General features: G+C 45.5%; 1 protein-coding gene across 1 annotated transcript in view; it reads right to left on the bottom strand.

The window, feature by feature from the left end:
- The window catches only part of UBE2O (ubiquitin conjugating enzyme E2 O), a 66,465-nt gene that overhangs the window by 29,384 nt on the left and 16,593 nt on the right, over positions 1-20,488 (bottom strand). Inside the window, exon 2 of the mRNA XM_075169918.1 lies at positions 1,834-1,893. Within this exon, the coding sequence (XP_075026019.1) occupies positions 1,834-1,893 (60 nt within the window). The remainder of the gene's footprint in view (positions 1-1,833; positions 1,894-20,488) is intronic.

Genomic DNA, 20,488 nt, shown 5'->3' with positions numbered 1-20,488 from the left:
AAGTTCCACATTGTGCATTTGCCAGGCCAACTGGTGCAGGGCAACCATCCCACATCTTGAATTTGGCAGGCTGACACTTGCAGATTTTATATTCCAAAAATTACAAGAGCATTTAAAATAGATCTGATTAACAAATGAAGGTTTTCTTTGGGGGTTTATTGTTTCATTTACCACTGACATTTAAAACATACTTGAGGGTAAGGTGAAGTATAAGTCATCTTCAGATTTGCCATGCTTTTGAATAGAGAGAAGAAATTGAGCTATAACCTCACCATTCCATCAATTAAAAAAATGAAGTTATCAGCCACTAGTACAAATGGTCAAGCAAAAGCCAGTGTTTAACATGCAAACAGACAATAAACAAGCGTGCAAAACAACTGCTGGGTAATGTGTCTACTGATACACATGCAGCAAGCCAGAGAAGCCAATTTCTGCTCAGATGAGTATGGAAATTACAAACAAAAGCAGCACATCCATGTTTGCCAAGAGGAGAACAACTTGCTGTCCTGAAAGCTTAAAAAGACTTTAAGAAGCACTGGAGAACAAACTGTTGAGAAGCAGGACTCAAAGCATCCCTCTGAGCGAGAAGGATATACTACAGAGTCCAGCTGTGCCAGGTACAACGGCGTGAACAGCTGATATTTCAATTTGCTAGCTGTTCATTGTTTTGGATTGAAATGCTTTCATAAAGCTGCAGTTCTAGTAAGATATGTTGACTCCAAATTTCCATTTCAAACAACAATTACATTTCTTAAGGAAATATTTTGTTTCAGTGTTTTTCAAATTACCCTTCAAGTTTTTCCTCCCTTTTCTTCTCTTTGGAACATTCTGTGAAAAAGGGGTGGGTTTACTTTTTTTCTAATTGACAAAAAAAGGCTCTATCTAAAACAACAAAACACCCAGGTCAGAGAACGGCCTTCCCCATCCCTGCACCAGGCTGCACACCATGTGGTGTAACTGCAGCAGTTAGTGGCCAGCTGCCTGCTTCTTCACAACCTTGGTAGCCACATTGCTGGAAGCAAGTCAAGAGAAGATGCAGGCGTGCACATGGCAGGCCATATGGCTCAGGGTTATAGGTTAGGTGTGAGCAACAGCAAGAAATTGCCAACCTAGCTAAGCTCCTGAAGAGACCACATCTCATCTGATAATCGATACTGGACAACGTTCCCAGTATTTCCTACACAAAACCAAATCCACACATCTCTGAAAAGCACAAATGCTGTACAACTAGAACAGAATGACTAGGACTTAAAATAGTATCCAGGAAGAGTAAAGGTAACGATTTTAGGCTGCTGATTAAGAACCAGCTTGCTTTCTGTCCAACCTAGCTGTGTCAGATGCTTCAGCAGCGTTGGGATTTGCTGTAGTTCTGGGAGAAATTGGACAAGATGGTGCTCACTGCAGATTGAGAGGTCTCCCTGAAAATATTTCCTCCAAATTCTCCACCACAGCACACTAAAAGGCATGCAGCAGCAATGTGATCTGCCTCCACTCCAGCCTCCCCGTTAGGTCCAGGAGAGCAGGTCCATACTCCCCACATCTCAGAATGGATTGATTTGAAACTTAAAGGATGGCAGGATAGACAAGCTTCTTGTCTCATTACCTGACATTATCAGGCTCGCTTGCTCAGGAGACCTTTGCAGATATGCAACAGTAGAGAGGCAGCCTTATCAGCATTTCATTCTCAAAGGATGCAGCTAGGTCTATCAAACACACTAAAAATAGAACATGCTCAAAGCATTACTGTTCAGTTCTATTCAGGCAATTTGGCAAGTCTTAGAAATCCATGCAGCAGTATCATGATCGAAAACGGACAAAGAAAAAAGTACTTACGCTGGAGCTCATATGTCTGACCACATCTCGAGGGACCACAGAGCGATCTTCAAGCTTCAGCTAAGGGAAGAGAGAGACACTGGATTTAGTGACCCCAGATGATACTTGGTCAGAAATAACATGACAAATACAAATGCACAGCATCCTGTTCCTCCAGACTGAGGAGGTTTTCAGCAGAGGATGGTACTTCCTTCCATGCACAGTTAACCCCTTGGTACATTTGCAAAATCCAGTTGACAGATCTGAAACACAGCAACCAGGCGACCTGTCCACGACCGTGCTCTAAGTCAGCAAACACATCAAAGAAGTGCAGACATTCTGACTCGTTCATCACTTCAAGTCTCACTCTCCTCTTCCTCCGTCTGCATCACGCATCACTTCCTACCCACATCCAGCCTATGTACTACAGAAGATAAGAGACACGGGAAGAAGGGCATCACACCACAGTTCTGTGTCTCATCCCGCACACTTTTCACTCAAGATACCCCCAAATATCTGTGGAAATCCTGTTTGGCCTGAAACATTTTAAGCAAGGTACCGTACAGTGAGAAGTCTTAGCTGGCAGGGGAACTGGTGCCAAATTCACTGCAGCAAGCACTTGCCTTGGGGAAAAAAGGGAAAAAAATGGCTGTTGCTGCACTCGGTAGCCCCCAGGTCCATGCAGGCAACAAAACGTCAATAACAGCATGGATAAAGTCAAAGCACTGCTCATACTCCAGCTCCTGCTAAAGCACTTGCTGGCAAAGAGTTAGTGCTGGCCACAAAAGATGTGGCTGGACCATCATTACATATTCTATATCAGCTCATGCAGAGTTGTGGGCACCAGGAGTCAGTACCGGTAAGGGGAGGTATCACTTGATGAATCTCCAGTGACTACTGGCCAGTTAACCAAGGCGGTGTCCTTCATCAAGCTGTTTCAGTGATCTGAAGACTACTTGCAGGCTATTTCATGAAGTGTCATCAGCAAGCTCAAAACTACAAAATGCAGTTGCCATCGAATACTCTAGTACTAAAATGTACACGAGGGATAACATCCTAAGCATACTAACAGGGAGGTCACAAGACAACTCCAGTTTCAGGCTTGCTCAGCCTCACAGTAACTCAGTTAAGATTTCCTTCTGCTGAACAGGGGGGAGTCTCACCTGCATTTCAGTGGTCAAGAACATATTTGCATTGTGCATCATTCGAGCCCCGCAAATACACTAATTACACACCACGCGTTTCAGGAAGCACCATGTGAACGCAGTATCAGGGACAGAGCCTCTTTCACATCTCACTTTCAGAATCTCTCTCTCCACTACTGCTGCATTCATTGCTTTTCCTTGTTGATCCCCAGTTTGAAATTCATCATGCTTTGTCAGCATTTCATCCTAACCCATGCCCTGGCTTACAGTCTGCTTTACTAAGTTAGACATAAATCTATAATCCAAGGACAGGATCCGGAATCAAACCAAAGTACCTGAGTATTTATTGCCTTCTTGATTGCGTGTTTCAGTAAGAGAGGAAGAGAGCCAGCCAGCTAGGCTTTTAGACCCAACTTCAGGAGTCAGAGCTCCACTGGAGTGGGAAACCTGAAGCCTCCCAACAGCCCATTTCCAGATTGTGGAAAGGTTTTCATCGCCTCCCACATCCCACCAGGGTATATAGATAGACATCAATTTTTATACTGCTTTCTAAAATTATTTGTTAAAATAAGTTCTGTGTAGATATCCTCTTAACATCCAGAAGCAGGCAGCAACATTCACATTGCAGTAAGTACTCATGCGTGAGCAGCAGTTTGGGTATTTTAACTGGAGTTCTCTTGCTGCAGAGCTCCAAGTGTGTAATGATACTTTCATTTCAACATGCATTAGGGCAATTTAGTCTCTGACACGTGGTGTTTAAATTGATGCATTATGTTTCAACATACGACTGAGCCATACCTCTCTGTTCTGCGTTAAAGAGTATCTGAAGAACCCAGACTGACAAGATCATCGATGCTATCTGGCAGCAGCAGTATTTGTGTGTCAGTCAACTCTGGTAAATCATAAAAGTTGTAAATGAGTAGCTTTCCCATTTTGTGATCCTTCATGAAGGATATCATCACATAAATTCTTCCCAAACCAAGGCATAAAACTTTTTCTGGAGGGGAACTACATTTAACCTGTTTTCAGATCTCTCGATTTTTAAAGGCAACACAACTATTTTCAGCTTCATGTGCCAGACCCACCTGCCTCAGTTGCTAGGATAAGCAAGCCAAGTAGTAGGCAGAATGCCAGCATCAACAATAAATACTCAGCAGGTCTGTCATCACACAAAAGACTCTCAAAACCAGAAGAAACCCGACCAGAGGGAAGCCAGAATGGCTGTTGATGAACACACGACAGTTCAGTCATTCCTCCTCTCATCTGCTACACCCAGAGCGATGTGACGATCAGTCGAAGGTTGGCCCCCTCACTCAGCGGTGAGGGAACCCAATATTGGAGAAGCACTTTTAAAATAGGTACTTACAGCTCAGTTGCTATATTTACCTCTATGAGTCAGTATTAACAGGAGTAGTTTTATGCTCTAGCCATGCGCCTTATGCTCTAGCCCCAAGAATGAGAAATACCAGTTTCCCAGAGATGCTCTCAGCTAGTCCTGCACTCCTGCATACCAAGCTGGGCTCAAGACCCTCCAAACACCTCAAATGCAAGGCATGTTTTGTGTTGCCTTTTTAAAAAAACAAAATTCACGTTCAGGTACATTAAATAAGTCAAACCGAAGACTGCGCACACATTTAACCCAGGCAAAAAGGGACGACCGACACACACCCACCAGGAGCCAGTTACATTGGTCACTGCACCGACTGCAAGAAGAGGCAGAATAGCTCTGGCACCCATTTCTTTCCTCCGCTATTCAGATGCTCTCTTGGTGCTCAGCACTGAATCAATGCCTGAGCTCCACAGCAGATCTACAGGTCAAAAGGCACCAGCTGCAGCTGAGAGAACATCCGATACTTCACCAAGTCTGATGATGCGCTCATACCAACAGAGCAGGCGGGGTTCAGAAATTTTGATTTCTGCATAAAGAACAAGCACCAACAGGAGCACGTTCCCCTTCTCAGCTGAGTCACCTCACCTCAAATGAAATAAGGTAGCCATCACAGCTCTCACCCAAGACTGGGTAGACTAGGAGAGAAAGACAGACATTTCTGCCCAGCTGGTGAGCATTAACTCATTACGCCTTGGTAGCTTATTGCTTCAAACCATTTGTTTAATTTCTTATCAAATAAACTCATCATTTGAAGGAAAATCTGTGTGGGTTTTTTTTTTAAATTAACTGCAGAGATTGGGAGATATACCTGTGGCAGTAAACTGGATCCTCGCTTTAGCAAACAATTCAGCAGCTAGGTCTAGGCATCCTCGGGCAGGGGTGGGTTAAACTCACACTGTAACTCTCTGGGTTTGACCTCTCAACTCCATAAAGCAAATGGGAGACATGGGGCCAGTTTTCCTCTCCAACAGCCACCTTCTGACAAGAGATCAAAAGCAGAGTAATTTATTTTTGAGTTAGACTAGCCACCAGTGCCAAGTATTGTGCAGGTAAATAAGTAGCAATTGCTTCTGAAGTTTTGTGACAAGTAACAGAGGAGTTGCTGAGATTGCTATAGGGACAACCAGCCCTGGCTGGTGTGCATCCAGAAAAAACCAGCACTGGAAGTACTCAGTAGTGGCATAGATCCCTGGTTACTATCTGCATATTTAAAAGCAAAGCTTCAATTCACTAATTAGCTGTGCGGGTTTGCTTGTAACATCTTTGGTAGCCAACAGTGGACAAAAACACCTCTACGCAGGCTGCAGCTACCAGTGTCGTGTCCCCCCCGCAGTGTTTTATCCAACAAAAGGGAAAAGACAACACACACGTGCTTACTGCCAGCACATCTCTTCCTTTCCTATTCCCATACAGTCTCTTTTCTGCACAGGGCAGGATATTTCACTGTAGGAGAAATAAAAGAAGGTAATTCTGCCTGCAAATAGCATTTTGTCTTGCTACTGCCCCGCTTCCCTCCAAGTGGGCAATGTTGTCACAAGAGATAATTACAAACAAACTGTTCCCTGCTCCGAACAACCCAAGAACAGAAGCTGGGGGACAAGCTTAAATGCAGGAGGGAACCATGGCTTTAAAGGCTGAATGCATCTACACGGAGTCACTGGTTGTTCAGTCCCAAACACGCCAGCACGCACCTTTTGGACAGGCTCCCTTACCAGCTTTCAGAGGAGCTGACTACTCAGCGGACCTTGCAGGTTCAACCCACCCTCGGACCCCAGGAAGGACAGGAGACCTTGTCACTACGACTCGTCATTGCCCAAGGCAGAACTTCAGATCACAGTTCCTTGATCTTCAACACCAGTGACACATGGACTTGGGAGCACACCTTCCACCTGGACCAGCCCCGGTTTTACAGCGGCCTTTCTGCTCAGCCACCCAGCAATACAGAGTTCACCCTGGCTATGGAAGATGACACCTGATCCAGCATAAAGCTTGCCAATACCAACTTAAACTGTTAAAGTTCACGCTCGGACAGTGCTGTCTCATAACTGCAATGTCTGACCAATGAAGAATAAAATTTGCTCGAGGGTGCTAGTGTGATCCCACAGCCTCCACCTCCAATGCAATCACTGTGGTGAGGAGAACATCAGTTTCTATTCCAGACGCTTTCCAGATTTTATCCTCCAAAACAAGAGCCCTGGGAATAAGCACATAAGGATGGAGGAGAAAAAGCAGCACACACCCACCCTCCCTTGGTAACTGCTTATAAAAATGGGAACACAGGGCACTGCAAAAAAAAAAAAATGGAGAAAAGCACAATGCTGGAGACGAAACTCTATACATTTGCCTAAACTGCTATATGATGGTTGAGATGTTTATCCAACTAAGAGTCAGAAGGGAACTATTATGGAAGTTGCTTCTGCCATTTGAGTTAAGCAAGGACTTGGCTAGCAGTGGTCACCACCACGAGGGCAGGGAAGCCAGGCTTTGACCTGCACAGACCTGCTACCACCATTCATTCTGGGCTATTTCTCCATCCTTACATGTCCTAGCACTTTCCTCACACATCTTGTGTAACTGATCTCATTTAAACCACTGTTCCCAGGCTCTCCTCCTACATTTGCAAACAAAAAAGTAAAAAAGAAAAAATTACTTGCAATTTTATAAAGCCTATCTTGTAATAGGGATGGTGAATTCTCTCAGTGGGACTAAGAAAGTGTGAGGGGAAAAATAATAAATAATGCCTTTTGGATCTATCACCATTCTATGGTCTCCTTCTTAGTCAAGCTGAGGTATTATAGATGGAAAACATGTCACACTTTTGTCTTTTCTATGCCAATGGACAAATGTTGTGACGGAGGAGAGATGAACTAGGTATCTGATTTCTGTCCAAGTTTAACAGTCAGGATTTTAGTCTCACATGTATTGAGGTTTTGTTAAACTGCACTGGAGACTGCTCCCGGCAGGTCAACTGGCTGAATCTGTTCTGGAGTTAAAAATCAGTCCCCACCCTGGGACATCCCTCCAGGTCACCAACACCAACTGCCAGTGTCCTACAATCCACATGTTAGTATTTTTGTGTTGAAGGGACAGCACCTACATGTTAGTTTGGAAGTTGCCATGGAAACTTGTAGCACCAATGCTCAGGGGAAAAAGAAAAACCACAGGTTAAGAGCAAACCATAGGGGAGGCAGTCTACTGCAGCAGCAGTAACAAGGCACCGCGGAGCTCTCCAAACCCCAGAACACACTCAGAGGACGCTCCATAATCAGTTTAAGCTAAATCCAAGTGCCTGCTGCCATGAAAACACACCACCTTGCCTCATTCAGCTGACAGGCAGGCTCCTCACAGGTCTTTTGAATGACCTGGCCTCTCGGCACCTGAAGTCCACGGGAGGCAGGACATGGTGTACCATATTTCCATGCCTGGTTTCTAAGCCTGAACGCAATTAGGTCCTTTTCTCCAATGGTGAAGCTGTGATTCGGAAACCTACACCAGATAGCACTGGCTGGTGACTGGGACCACTGCAGGGCTCTTACTGGAGGTTAAGGGGAAACTTCCTTACTACACGAAGCAGCTCCTGGCCACCACAGCTGCAGTCCCAGGCACTAAGAGAAAACAAAGCGGTGCCAGCTGATGCCATGGCTGGCTGTAACCTGGAGCAGGGGCGGCTGTGGGAGGGGTGTGCATGGAGGGGACAGGAGGGAGCAGCAGGCTGGGCAGCAGCCAACCCAAGTCACCATCCCCCCATATTTTTTTTTTTAAACTCTAAGGTCTGATTACAAACCCAAATTCATTTCAGCTAAAACAGTAATGTAGCAATCATCTCAACACAAGCTGTTTTTATTTAAATCCAAATGAGGTGTCTAAAACAGCAAGTCAGCTGTCCAAATATAGCATGGATACACAGAGTTAGATGACAAAGGTTCAGAAATTCAAAGACCCAGAAGATCTCAAGCCAAGATATTTTTAATATCATTTCAGTACCAACACATTACCAGTGGCATCACATACTACTCTCGGGAAAATATGTTCCACATACAAAGTTCACTTCCCCTGAAAGACTTCTGTTACGTTGATCATATTGCATTGCACACAAGCCGCCTAAAAAGCGGGAGGAGAGAGGATAAAGCAGCAAGAGCAGAGAATCCCATGCAAGGTCAGATTTTGTTCACACTGCGACATTTGAAATGGCACACGTTGCTTCACTTCTGACAACTGGAGGTTTCCAACCACACTGGGTTTTATGGAGAAGGAAGATGGGAGAATGGGGCAGAAGAAAGACTCCCGAGAACTGAAATTCTACTACCCAGAAGAGCTGAACAATGAGCTAGACAATACAGAGGGTTTTAAAAACCACCCTTGAGGGATGCAGCTGCAAAACTACGAGAATAAATCTTCTGCGCTGATTGGCACAGAAGTTCTGCCTGTGACAGCTCCTAGCTACTCCTACATGGCAAGCACATGTAGTCTGCGGCTCTTCCAGACAAAAAGTTCAAAATCTGCTTGAGACAGGAGGTTGTGGAGACTCCCGCCTTACTTACAGAACTATGCCCTTCTGGGACAAGGTCTAGGCTTCTGCCTGATCAAGTAGTAGATGTCAGAATGGTATGTTGCTCCCCACACCCTACTATAGAACAGAGTCAGTCACCGCTCTGCCACGTAACTAACACCTTTAGATGAGCTTGGGTTTTTAGCTATTTTGCATTTTAACATCATCATTCTGCATTTTCATAATATCATGATATCGCTTGTCATCTCAAAGCATCCAAAGAATTACAGAAGGAGAAAATACTTAGAGTTACTTAGGAATTGCACCAGGAGATTAAAAAAATTGTTCAACGTGGCCTGTATTAAGCTAACTCTCAAAAAACCTTGAGTGACTCAGGAACACACAGTTCCCCATTTGGATTGGTCAAAGCCGGGGAAGGGCAGCAAGCAGGATCTTTGTTTCCTATATTCAGTGCAAAAGAGTCCAAAAGCTTGTTCATGAGGCTGTTCTGGGCAGTGCAAAACACCATTCTGCAAAAGGTCAGGTGGACGATTAACTTCAGCTGCAGAAGAACAGAACAGGGCTAAGCAGGGAGGTGCTTAAAATGCTCCCCAAAACTGAAATAAATGCTTTAAAGGACTTCACATAAGCTGTGATGAAATCAAGACAGCTTTGCATCACGTGCAGCACTACCTGCAGGTAGTTGCCTGAGAACGTACTGCAATCCTTTTGCTCGTGCAGCTAGCAGATCTGAATCTGCCAATCATCCGACATTCAGCACATTCACAACTAGCAGCACACGGTAAGATTCACCACTAAGCCTACCCCAAGTAGTGCCTGTTACCAGCAAAATGCTATGGATTTAATGGTACAGTGTGGACATAACATTTTTTCAGACAACAAGCAAAAGGCATGACCCAAAGTAGGGTTTCCTAATTTAGCTCCCAAAGATCCCATTGCTGGTAGGGATGAACACAGCAGCTTCCAGCCCCAGGCCGTCACACACTGCTCTAAAATAAACTTGCCTGTCACCAGCTGAATGTCTACAACAGCTTTAAAGCCCCTCTACTAAGGGGACATGAATTTTTATCAAATTACACACCAATTGTTTACTGGACTGCCAGCGACAGGCAGCACCTGCGATCTTCTAAAGAGTCATTTAGGAAACACCTGGCAGGCGACTGCGTGGAAGGCAGCAGAGGAGAGAAGCCTTCGCAACACCCGCAGGAGATCAGGCAATCTGAAAAACGAGAATCAAATCATTGGCTCCGCACCCCTGTTCCCTTTCAACACTGCTAACAGGGCAGGAAGGCTTGTTACACAAGCAGCCCCAAAATCCAGCTGTGTCATTAGTTCTTATAATCTCCCAACACTGCGAGCCTCCCCAGGGACCTGCAGCTCTCATAAGACAAACTGTCAGCTCTTTAATTTGTCTTTATGACATATTATGGAGACACAGAGACCTGAAGTTGTGCCACTCAGTTGGGTTCTTCCAACTTCAGGCTGAAGCTGCCTGAGCCTCCCCTATCTACACATCTACCTGCAATGGACTCGTAGCTACTTTCGTCCCTGTCTACGTTTCTGATCACTCTACCGGTTGGGTTTTTGGTATCCTCCCCATTATTTTTGGGTAGTAAAAGTTCTTTGGTGGCAAAATATCTTTCCACTCTCTGTAAGTACAAAACTCCTTCTGCAGCACAGATCTGGTCTTTCACTCACAGCCATATGCTGCAGCATCTTCCCCCCCTTTGAACTCTTTTGTGGCAGAAAGACACTGAAGGCTCTACTCTCCTTTTCCAAGTAGTGGAATTTGGCTAAAAAGTCTGAACAAGTCATTGGATGCAAAAAAAGTTCAGTTTAATTATAATGTAGGTAAATGCTGTGCTTTGGAGCAGAGGAATCTGCCTTTAAGATAAATATTTTGCTTAGCAAAAGTAAATCTTTCACTTGGTTTTCCCTTGTCCAAGACTGTCAAACATTATTTATTACACTGGCAACAAATCACCTCTGTAGCTCTGCAAATTTACATGACATTTTGCAAAACACTGCAAGACAGATTCCCTGGCCTGGTGAAGGCACCAATCTAAAACCAAAGACAAAGTATAAGGCAGTAATTCAAGGGAAGGAAGACAAGATGACAGGAAGGTTACTGGGTTGTTATTTAAAGGAAAAGAAGTAGGTTTGGCAGCATTGCCCAGCAGAGGCAGCAAGGCGGTTGGGAGAGGGGAGGATCCTGGAAGTAGAACAAGGAGAGCTCAAATCCACCTTGCTCTCTGCTTCGCTTGGAAGGTGAATCCCACCTACAACCAGCAACAGCAACTCAGCTTTTCAGCATCCTTCGTCTCTCACATTTCTATCTCATGTGTGTAGAAGTTGAGCACCACCACTCATCACAAAAGGGATGCGGCAACAGGGAACCCACTCGAATGTGAGCCTGGGTTACGTGCCTGAAGAAGGGGTAAAGCAGCAAAGACAACCTGGTACCTAAAGTGCCAACTCTGGCTTGAAGGAAGGGGACCTCAACAGCCTACTGAGCTTTCCAGACTCCACAGGCAAGAATGATCTTCAGCGCAATTGGGAAAAGAGTTACAGAAAAGTTTGACTTTCCATCAAGTGCTGCTGAATTATTTGTTCAAATAGGCTTACATCCCATATACTCCTCATATCAACCAATAACCAGGTCTTTTACATCTGGGAATGCAAAGCAAACCCTGTGTGTGCAAAAAGGTTTACAAAACCTTAGAGGAGACCTGAAAAATAATTCAGAAAGAATGAACATGATAATGATGCTCAGCATAAAGATATGGAAGGCTAAAGTTTAAAAATACATGACTATGACTACAAAGTATGGAAAGATCTTATGAGCGAAGATTTACTGACTAGTAAGTCTAGCCGTAAGCCACTTAGAGTCCTATGGGGAATCTTTCAAAGATGTCCCCAATTACAGGATTTAATCTAAACATAGGATTTTTATTCTCAGCAGCAGTTTATAGTAAAAGATATGATTCCCTTTCTCAGTGTTTATACTTCTTGCTTCACGTACCCAGTCTTCTGGGTATAGCAGTTCTGGGAAAATCAGTTGCTTAATAGAAAAGGCAAGACAGGCCTAAGGATGTCCTCCAGGTGCAATGTCCCAACAGCATAGATTATTGCAGGACACCCCTCCTCCCGTTTTCTTATAGTAAGATGGGTGATTAAAAGCAATACTGTTCTACTACCTCTGCCTAAGAATTTGAGAAAAGCTTGATAAAGAGCAGTGCTCTAGCACCAGATGGCACTGTTACCTGAAAAAACCCACATGAGACCGTGGTTAGAGACACAGGAGAAGCTGGTCGGAAGCAGTAAGCAGAAAAGTAGACAACATTTTGCCTGTACGTCAGCCAACACTTCTCGCAGACAGGCTGTCTCAACACTCCCTCAGTAAAGCCTCACCTGAAACCCAGGTCAGAGCTAGCAATCCCCATCAAGAAGAAAACAGCCGTGAGGGCACAGCACCTCTACAGACACCCAAGCCCAGCTTGTCGAGAGATGGCCAGTTCAAACAGGACCTCAGGGGATGCCTGTGGAAACCCTGGTGAACACCTAACCATCCAGGGTGAAAGCAATGGTTGTGCTGATCTTTTTGGCAGTATCTAACAAGGGCTGAGTGAGATGCATTTGACTGCTAGAAGAGACTCCCCTAAGGAGGAGCTCACCTGGATGCTAACACCAACCACTGTGACAGGGAGAGACTAGAAGCCCATTTCAGCCACCAGTCTAGATTCCTGGGATTCCCAACAGCCCGCTGTTCCAGCTTGCCAGTTAAGCTGTGGTCCTCCTTGTGTGCAAAAAGAGTCTGTCCAGTAGCTCTTTCATTTACCTGAAGCAAAAGGATTCCTCAAATTGTTGCCTTGGGAGGGAGATGGCAGTTATTACGCAACAGGTTTTCCACCTTCCTGCTGGACCGCGCCGGGGTTGCCATCTGGACAGCATCAGCGGTGCAGAAATCGCTCACTCGCCACTCTGACCAGGCCTGGAGGAAAGAGTGGGGCTGCTCGAACCTCCACCTGCCTTTCCAGGGATAAAAAGAATGCTGCGAGGAAACCTGTGTGACTGTTGCTGACCAATTCACTCCTGAGGCACAATAAGCGCACTGCACCTTTCTACATCTTCGGGGGTAGGAATAAAGAGTGCATCCATGAGAAATATTCCTTTGCTCCATTCCTGGAGTAAACCAGGGAGGGCTCTTCTGCTGAGCCCGAAGTGGACTCTGCTGGGTTGGCGGTAACTCTGTGCTAGGGAACGAAGCATCCCCTCTCCCCTTGCAATCAGGACAGCAGTGTGCAGGAGGAACTCATAATTAGCCCGCAGCGAAAATCCACCTTGCAAAAACTGCCAGGGAACAACAAGAGGGAGACATATCAACAGAAAATCACTGTGTCTGCTTTCCAGCTGGTTAGCTCATATGCTGCTGCTGTGAATACAAACCAGCCATTTAAATTAGCTTCTAATTGTTCACGATTATTCAGAGACAGCATAACCTGCAAGCAGCTTTAAGACGGCAGGCAAGTAGGAGAGAAAGAATGGTTTAAGATGCCCTAACAAGATTCATATATTCGTGCTTTGCAAGTCTCACAGCCTGCAATCTCCAGCAATGCTGCCTCTCTAACAGACACCCCCCTACACGTGTGCTTTGCATTGCAGAGGAAGATAACCCATGGGTGTTTCTACACTTCAGGTTTCCACTCTTTCTTGCTCCAGTTTTTGGACTGGTTCAAAAATTAAACCAATAATATTTTGGTCTACCCCAGTCGTTCACAGTCTCTGCACACACAGGCAGTTTGAGCAACACTATTTATAAAGCTGCTTAAAATTCTGGACACAGCCGGAGCTCTTTGATAGGATGTCAGCCATGCGACACCCGAACGTAGGAGGTTGACACAGGATGGTTAGTGTAATACAGCCCACTTTTCTTTCCCTTTCTTTCACCCAGAGCCTCCACTACCACCCTCACAGGAGCCCCTTCCCCCAAACACAGTAATGTTTCACAGTCGCTGCAATTTTCTCTCCTAGGAGAGAGGGGAGATATTAGCCTATTATCCTTAAATCCCTAGCATGCCAGTTTTGGTTCACACATAAGACCCAAGGCAAGTCCATTCTGCAGGTCACATTGCTTCGGGGGACTGAATCCAGACATACCTTAACGATGAAATTCCCTCACATTCAGCCATGTTTGGACCCGGAGGTACAGCGCTGCCACAGAGCCAAAATACTCATCTAGGCCTAGGAACCGTAGCAAATTTAATAAACTTGAGCAGGATTATATTTATCAAGTACAGAATCTCCTAGAGGAGGCAAAATAACACTGAAAAGCGATGTATAAATAGCTGTAGCTGAAAGCGCAGGAAATGCTGTGTCATGCCACACTCCCAAGTCAGCCCTGGGCAGCCAGTGCGTGGGGCTGACCGGTCTCTCCTGCGGCGTCTCTGCGTTTCATGCCTGCTCTGAAATGAAAGCATCCCCCTGCAGAAATATTCCCGGTTGATCTCGCATGCAGAAGGCGCTCCCCAAACACACCGCAGTGCCTTCCTGCTCTGCTACATATGAGGAATGCTGCACGGACAGGCGGGCTGTCTGAAGCCCAAGCAGAAGAGGCAGAGCAGTGATTTCAACGAAGCGGATCAGGACCTGGGCAAACTTGCTAGCTTAGCTGGGAAATACAGGATGCTCAGGCTGGAGATGGGGGCAGTTTCCATGGCTAGGATTAAGAACACTCAGAAGAAATGTTGAAATTTAGCTCACAAGGAAACCAGTATATCCCTGCCTCATCGTCAGGACACAGCCAGGGCAGAGGTCCAGGGTCACCTCTCCAGTCCCTCCTTACACAGGGCGAAGGCAAGCGCTGTTTTAAGTACAATGACTAACACCAGCTGCAAGATATAGCAAGTGTTCTGCAAAGGCTTTCTGTTAAATAACATGCCTTCTGAACCAGCTGTATCCACAGCTAAGTCAGATACTGGTTTAAAAAAAAAAAATCAAAGCCTTTACGACCAGTTCAAGCAGCCTCTGGAATGCTACAGAGGATCCACACGAAATCCAGTGACAGTGTGGGTACCCCATGCATGCATTTATGTCTGATAAACAGCAAAGCCACTCCCCCAGCTCACACTGCAGAAGAGTGTGTGAATGCTACTGGGACAATGCAGCACAATTGCATCATTGCCCAAAAAACCTCAGCTGCATTTTCTATTCACTGGAAGAGTTTCAATTATCCCCCCCATACATAAATGCTGTATTGGCCATTACAAAAAGAAGGAACAGCCCCTACTGAATCCATACACCAGGCTACAGAAGCCCAGTTATTTAACGACTGAATTTCTGCAACCCCTGCACTGTTACATGCCTCTTTATTCAAGGGGTGAATTCACCACTTGCGGAATGGCTGGGGAAAGACTAAAACATCTCCCAGCCAGAGCAGGTTTAATTCATTGCCTCCTGTTTGTGCATCCTATAATACAAAAGCAACCAACCTTCAGTTCCCTTCAATAACTCTCGAGAAAATCTCACCAGGACTGGTGACAGCAATGATGCAACAGGGACAGAAGTATAAAAGCCCTTCAGAGTCTTACTTAATACTCCTGGAGCAAAGCTTTGTTTCACACACCCTTGCAGAGGTAAGTCTAGTGGATTGACTTTTTCTTCTTTACCATCTCAGCCAGAGCACAAAGCTTTCAACATCATATTTAAACCCCATCAGTGCGATCATACAACACTGCTATATCATTTTGCCTTCAGGTGTTTTCTAGGCTGACTTCTAAACCATTTATCATAAGCTCTCCAGATTTGTGCCAGCAACCTAAGACAACACAGCATTTGCCCAACATCTGCAGGAAACACCACTCTCCTCCCCGCATTACTCCGCAGGTATCCATTCAGTTATTCAGCGGCACATTTGATGTGACAATAATTCAAGATTATAGCTCGGGGAATCTTCTCTTCTCCTCCTGTCCCTTCCCTGGCAACTGAGCAGCCAAGAAGCACGTATACAGATGGCTCACAGAAGCCACTGGTATAAGTAAACACTTACAGCAATGGCATAGAAACCAGAGGAGCAATAAAGCCAGATGTTCCCTGGTTTTGTATAAAGCACACACAGTTCCCATTCTAAACCTGCTGAAGTTAGATTACTAAGTACCTCCCTGTACACAGGTTTTAAGGGCAAAATCCTTTATACCTGCATTAATCCTTGCCAGCCTGGTTTTCCTCTGGACATAGCACACAGACAAGAGTAAACTTCTTGCAGGAAAACACTTTTATGCTCCTCCACTCCACACGTGCTTTACAGCACAACACAGCCCAACAGCTGTACAGCAATCACAAATCACTGGAAAAAAATACTTCCCAAGATGCTCAAATCCAGTTTTCAAGAATGGCTTGGGTGTTTAGGAGACCCAGCATCAGAAGAGTTCCCAGGGGAGTAACACGCTTCTAGGCCAGCCAGGAAACCGTGAAATCTTCCATTTTTAACGAGAGGAGTGTCTCAGAGAAACCTGGAACTGCCCCTTCACTAAAAACATTTCTAAAAGGTTATCTCTTACAGGCAAGCACGGGGAGATTGACTGGTAACAGAACTCACCCTGGAGCTGACTATCTTCCCATAAATATCAAAAACTAAAGTCTCAGAATTTTCCTAACTGAGATTTCAAACTGTTTTAAGCGATGCTTTGCTGCATTCCTCACCTCTGCATATAGATCAGCGGGCTGCTCCTAGCAGGTTTTTTAAAAAGTCTTCTCTGAATTTGTACACCTTCAGCAGGAACATGGGAACATGTCTCTGTTCTCTTCCTGGCCTAATATGACAAACATCAGATAATAACATCACCCGTAAGACATTTAATTGCCCATCTGGTTAGAAAAGATGCTAAAATGGCATTGGGGGATGTTGCGTTTGACTCAGCAGCTCTGTCAAATATTGCACACTTACAAACTGCATTTGTTCCCCTCCTATCTTTCCCACCACTCCTCAGACCTGCCAGCCCAGCCTAAGGTCTGGGATGAGCTGAGGTCTTTCATCTTAAGCATCTTCACTGCCTCCGAGGACGCTCTCAGGTGTAACCTGACTGGATGTAAGTAGCTCTGCTGAGGATGCCCTTGGAGGAATAAGTGCTCACTCCAAATGGCATGAGCAAAAAGCACTAAAAGCCTGTTTGCCTGAAGTCAGCAGTTCTGCCTCCAAACAGACACACAGCTAGTCAGTGAGAGGCTTTTTCTTTTTTTTCCCTTTAAAAAAGCATTCGCCTTTCAGAGCAGAAAGGCACTAGATTCCTAGCACAGATGCGATACCAAGTCTTGCGTTGTACCTGTGCTAACAGGCTCCTGGGAATACCCTGACCAAGAAGAAAAAATACTAAGGACAAATGATGCAACTAATCAATTACAAAGCCACTGATCCTACAGTGGCATGACTCCAAACGTAAGCTTTGTACATCTGGATGCCTTCGCATCTACACACCAAAGACGAAAACCAGTCTGGTGAACAACTAATCAATAGCCCTGTCTGCAAAATGCATTTTACCTTCTTAAACCAAGTCAGTTATCCTTGACAGGGAGCTCCATATTTCCTGGAATTGTAATTCACTTGATGCCTACTTCCTAAAATGACCTTTTTCGAGGATATATTGCTATGCACATATACAGTAGGAAAGTGCATATTTTGCTTTAACACCACTTTGTTATGTGCCACATACATAACATGTTCTTTGCTTTAATGACTTCAGTTATAATAGAGGGATTTCAGCCCATCACAACCCCAGTGAAACATTGAGCCATAAACACAGCTAGAGTAGGTTTGCAAACACTATAAAAATACCCTCGCAAGAAGATTGAGAGCTCTGCTCCCCGACAGCTGGAGCAGTGCTCTGCCTCCTCCTCCCTGCTTCCAGCAAAATGGAGGTTAACTGAACTCTGCCTCTAACAAGCACTGTCAAAATGCCATGGTGAGGACTGTTCTGCAAACCCTTCAAAGGGGACAAAGCTGCAGGCCTGTGGCTGCGGAAAGTAAGGACTGGACAGCAGATTTCAGAGTCACTGAAAAGCCACACGGCATGAACTGAACAGCATTAGCACAACCGTAACCAGAACTGCTCGGAGGTGCTGAGCCCCAGCCGTGTTCTGGGAAGGGTCCATGGATTGATAAGCCTTAGGCTGCATTATATGGCCTGTCGTTCCTAATTAAACATACAAACTAGCTTCTTCCTTAAAACTGCCCCTACTCATTAATTGCCCCTGTATACTCCTCAGATTTGGCAGGCTTCTGAATAGGATGTGTAACCTCCAGCAGCAACTCAAACCAAGTCAGACCAGCTACTACCAGGACGCTCCTACGCTTACAACAGTGATTTTTACTTGAAAAAGATTCCCCAGCTTTGCAGGCTATGCATATGCAAAGGTACTATGTCATCAGCCACTGAAATGCAGCTAGCGCTAGGGCTGAACACAGTAGCTATGAAAAATCAGGTGCACCATTAAATGACAGTAATAAGCCAAGAACATGGCACTTCTCCATTTGAAGGTGTACAGTCTGCACATACTCAAGTATATACTCATATACTCAAGTACTCAAGATACTGTCAAGATTTAAAAGTATGTTAAATATACAGAAAAAGCAGCAAAATGGATACTTTTGCTGTGAATATGAAATGACACACTGTGTTCTTACCACAAACTAAAAAACCCAGAAAGCACCTGATGCGGCAGAATCCTGTGGTGAAAGGTCCTCAACCGTGAACATCTGCATAATATAACCACCAGCCTTAGACTCGCTGCCGACAGGCATTTGTTGTCTGTCAGATTTTTTTTGGCTACACCCCTGATCAGGTGTGCGTTAGGAGATCTCCTGCATGTCACAACACGCACCTTTGCAACAGATTCATGCAGTGAACGCGGAGCACCCCCCTCTCTGCACAGAGCCAGCTTCCATCCCACTTAATTCATCTGTCCGGATTCATTTCTCATTACCCCGGAGCTACGTGCCTGGCTCAGGCGGCCATGTATGCAACATTACCTTTATCCTATCCGGTACTTAACGGTGCCTCACACCTCACTGCTTTCCTCCTTCACCCTTGCCTTGGGCACTGAAGGCTGAAAATACCGATTTGGACAGAGAAAACACGGCAGACAGGAGGATGCACTGGTCAGGATGCCAGCCCTAAAGCCTGAAGAATCACATGTGCCATGGCATTTAGTAGGGCTGAAGCTGCTACTTAATTAGGTTTGCTTAATGAGTCATATGAAATAGCGTATATGTAAGAACAGGTTTTCTATTAGTGTGAGGACCTCACTGGATTATCTAGGTGAAACGCTGCCATTACAATGGAGTCTTTTTTCATTTTATATACTTAACCATGACCTACATTCCTTTGCTCGAAGGAGGCCCATCTCCAGAGGGAATGTGCCTCTTTAATCAGCTCCAGCATTTTTTCAGGGTTCAGCAGGGACGGAAGGAGCGGCCTCATGTCTCTTCAGATAACACACAGCTTACAGAAGCTCCAGGAGAGAGCGGTAAAAAAGCCATCAAGTTCAAACAAGGGCAGGCAGTACCTGCAGCCTGATCTGACCGGCACCCTCCGCTCCAGAGACCGCTGGGATCGAGGAACCAAAGCCTCCGCATGCCTCCAGTGAGCCCGGCCGGCTGCTTTACCTCGTTGTGCAAGGGGGTGTCTCCTGGGGAAACTGCAGTCAAGGCCAGGTTTGAGGAGGAAGACAAAAGCCAGGAGAAGTCTTTGGGGCAGTCAGCAATCTTAACTCTTGTCTCCACAGGAGAGGAGCTATGTGCCATTAGTAAAGAGAAGAGAGAGACAAGCAGACTCACCGGCTGCATTAATATACAAAAAGGGAGCAGAAACTCACATGTAAGGATTACACCTTACCCTTGTTTCCCAAAAGTTTTGGGAAGTTCAGACTGCTTCCAAGATACAGCCTCTCCTCTCTACTAACACAGAGCCAGCAAAAAACCACCCCCCAAAACTCCCCCCCTAAGAAAACCCGCAAAGTCAGAAAGGAGCCACAGAAGGCTCAAAAGAGAAGGAGCTTGTGCAAAGCTGCAGTGGGGCAGCGTGTCCGGGGCCCGTCCCGCAGGGCTCTGGCCGGAGCCGCTCAGGGCTTCCCCCGGCACAGCAGGGACACGGACACTGCCTGCCTGTGGGACAACAGCTCGCTCCGAGGGCGTCAGGGCTGCCGTAGCCGCTGCGAGGGGCTAGAAAAAGCAGTGACAGAAGAACACACCTCACTGCCACAGCCTTTGGAAAACACCAATTTGATCAATGCATTCTCCCCATCAGGACGTGTTTCAGATTTACACTTTTTCCATTCCGTATCAGTTTTACATATTTAAAAAGCCAACAGTTTTTACAAGCTAAACCACATCATTTTTCTGCCCTCTCCATCACCACCAGCAATAAAGATGCCCGATACGTCCGAAGGCTGTTAGCTTTGTTGATGCATGATGCAGAACAGGATACGCCCAACGCTGCAAAGCTCAACAATACTGACAGCAGTAAAAATAACTCCTGCTTTGGTATACTAAGCAGTTAAGATCAGGAGGTGCACAGAGAACGTGCATACAATAAGCTGTCACAAAACAACACGAATTATGTTGCACAGAAATAGGTCTGA

This window comes from Calonectris borealis, chromosome 20, assembly GCF_964195595.1.
Source record: "Calonectris borealis chromosome 20, bCalBor7.hap1.2, whole genome shotgun sequence".
NCBI lineage: Eukaryota > Metazoa > Chordata > Aves > Procellariiformes > Procellariidae > Calonectris > Calonectris borealis.
Note: the sequence above shows the minus strand (reverse complement) of the source record. Positions and strands in the feature narration are given on the sequence as shown.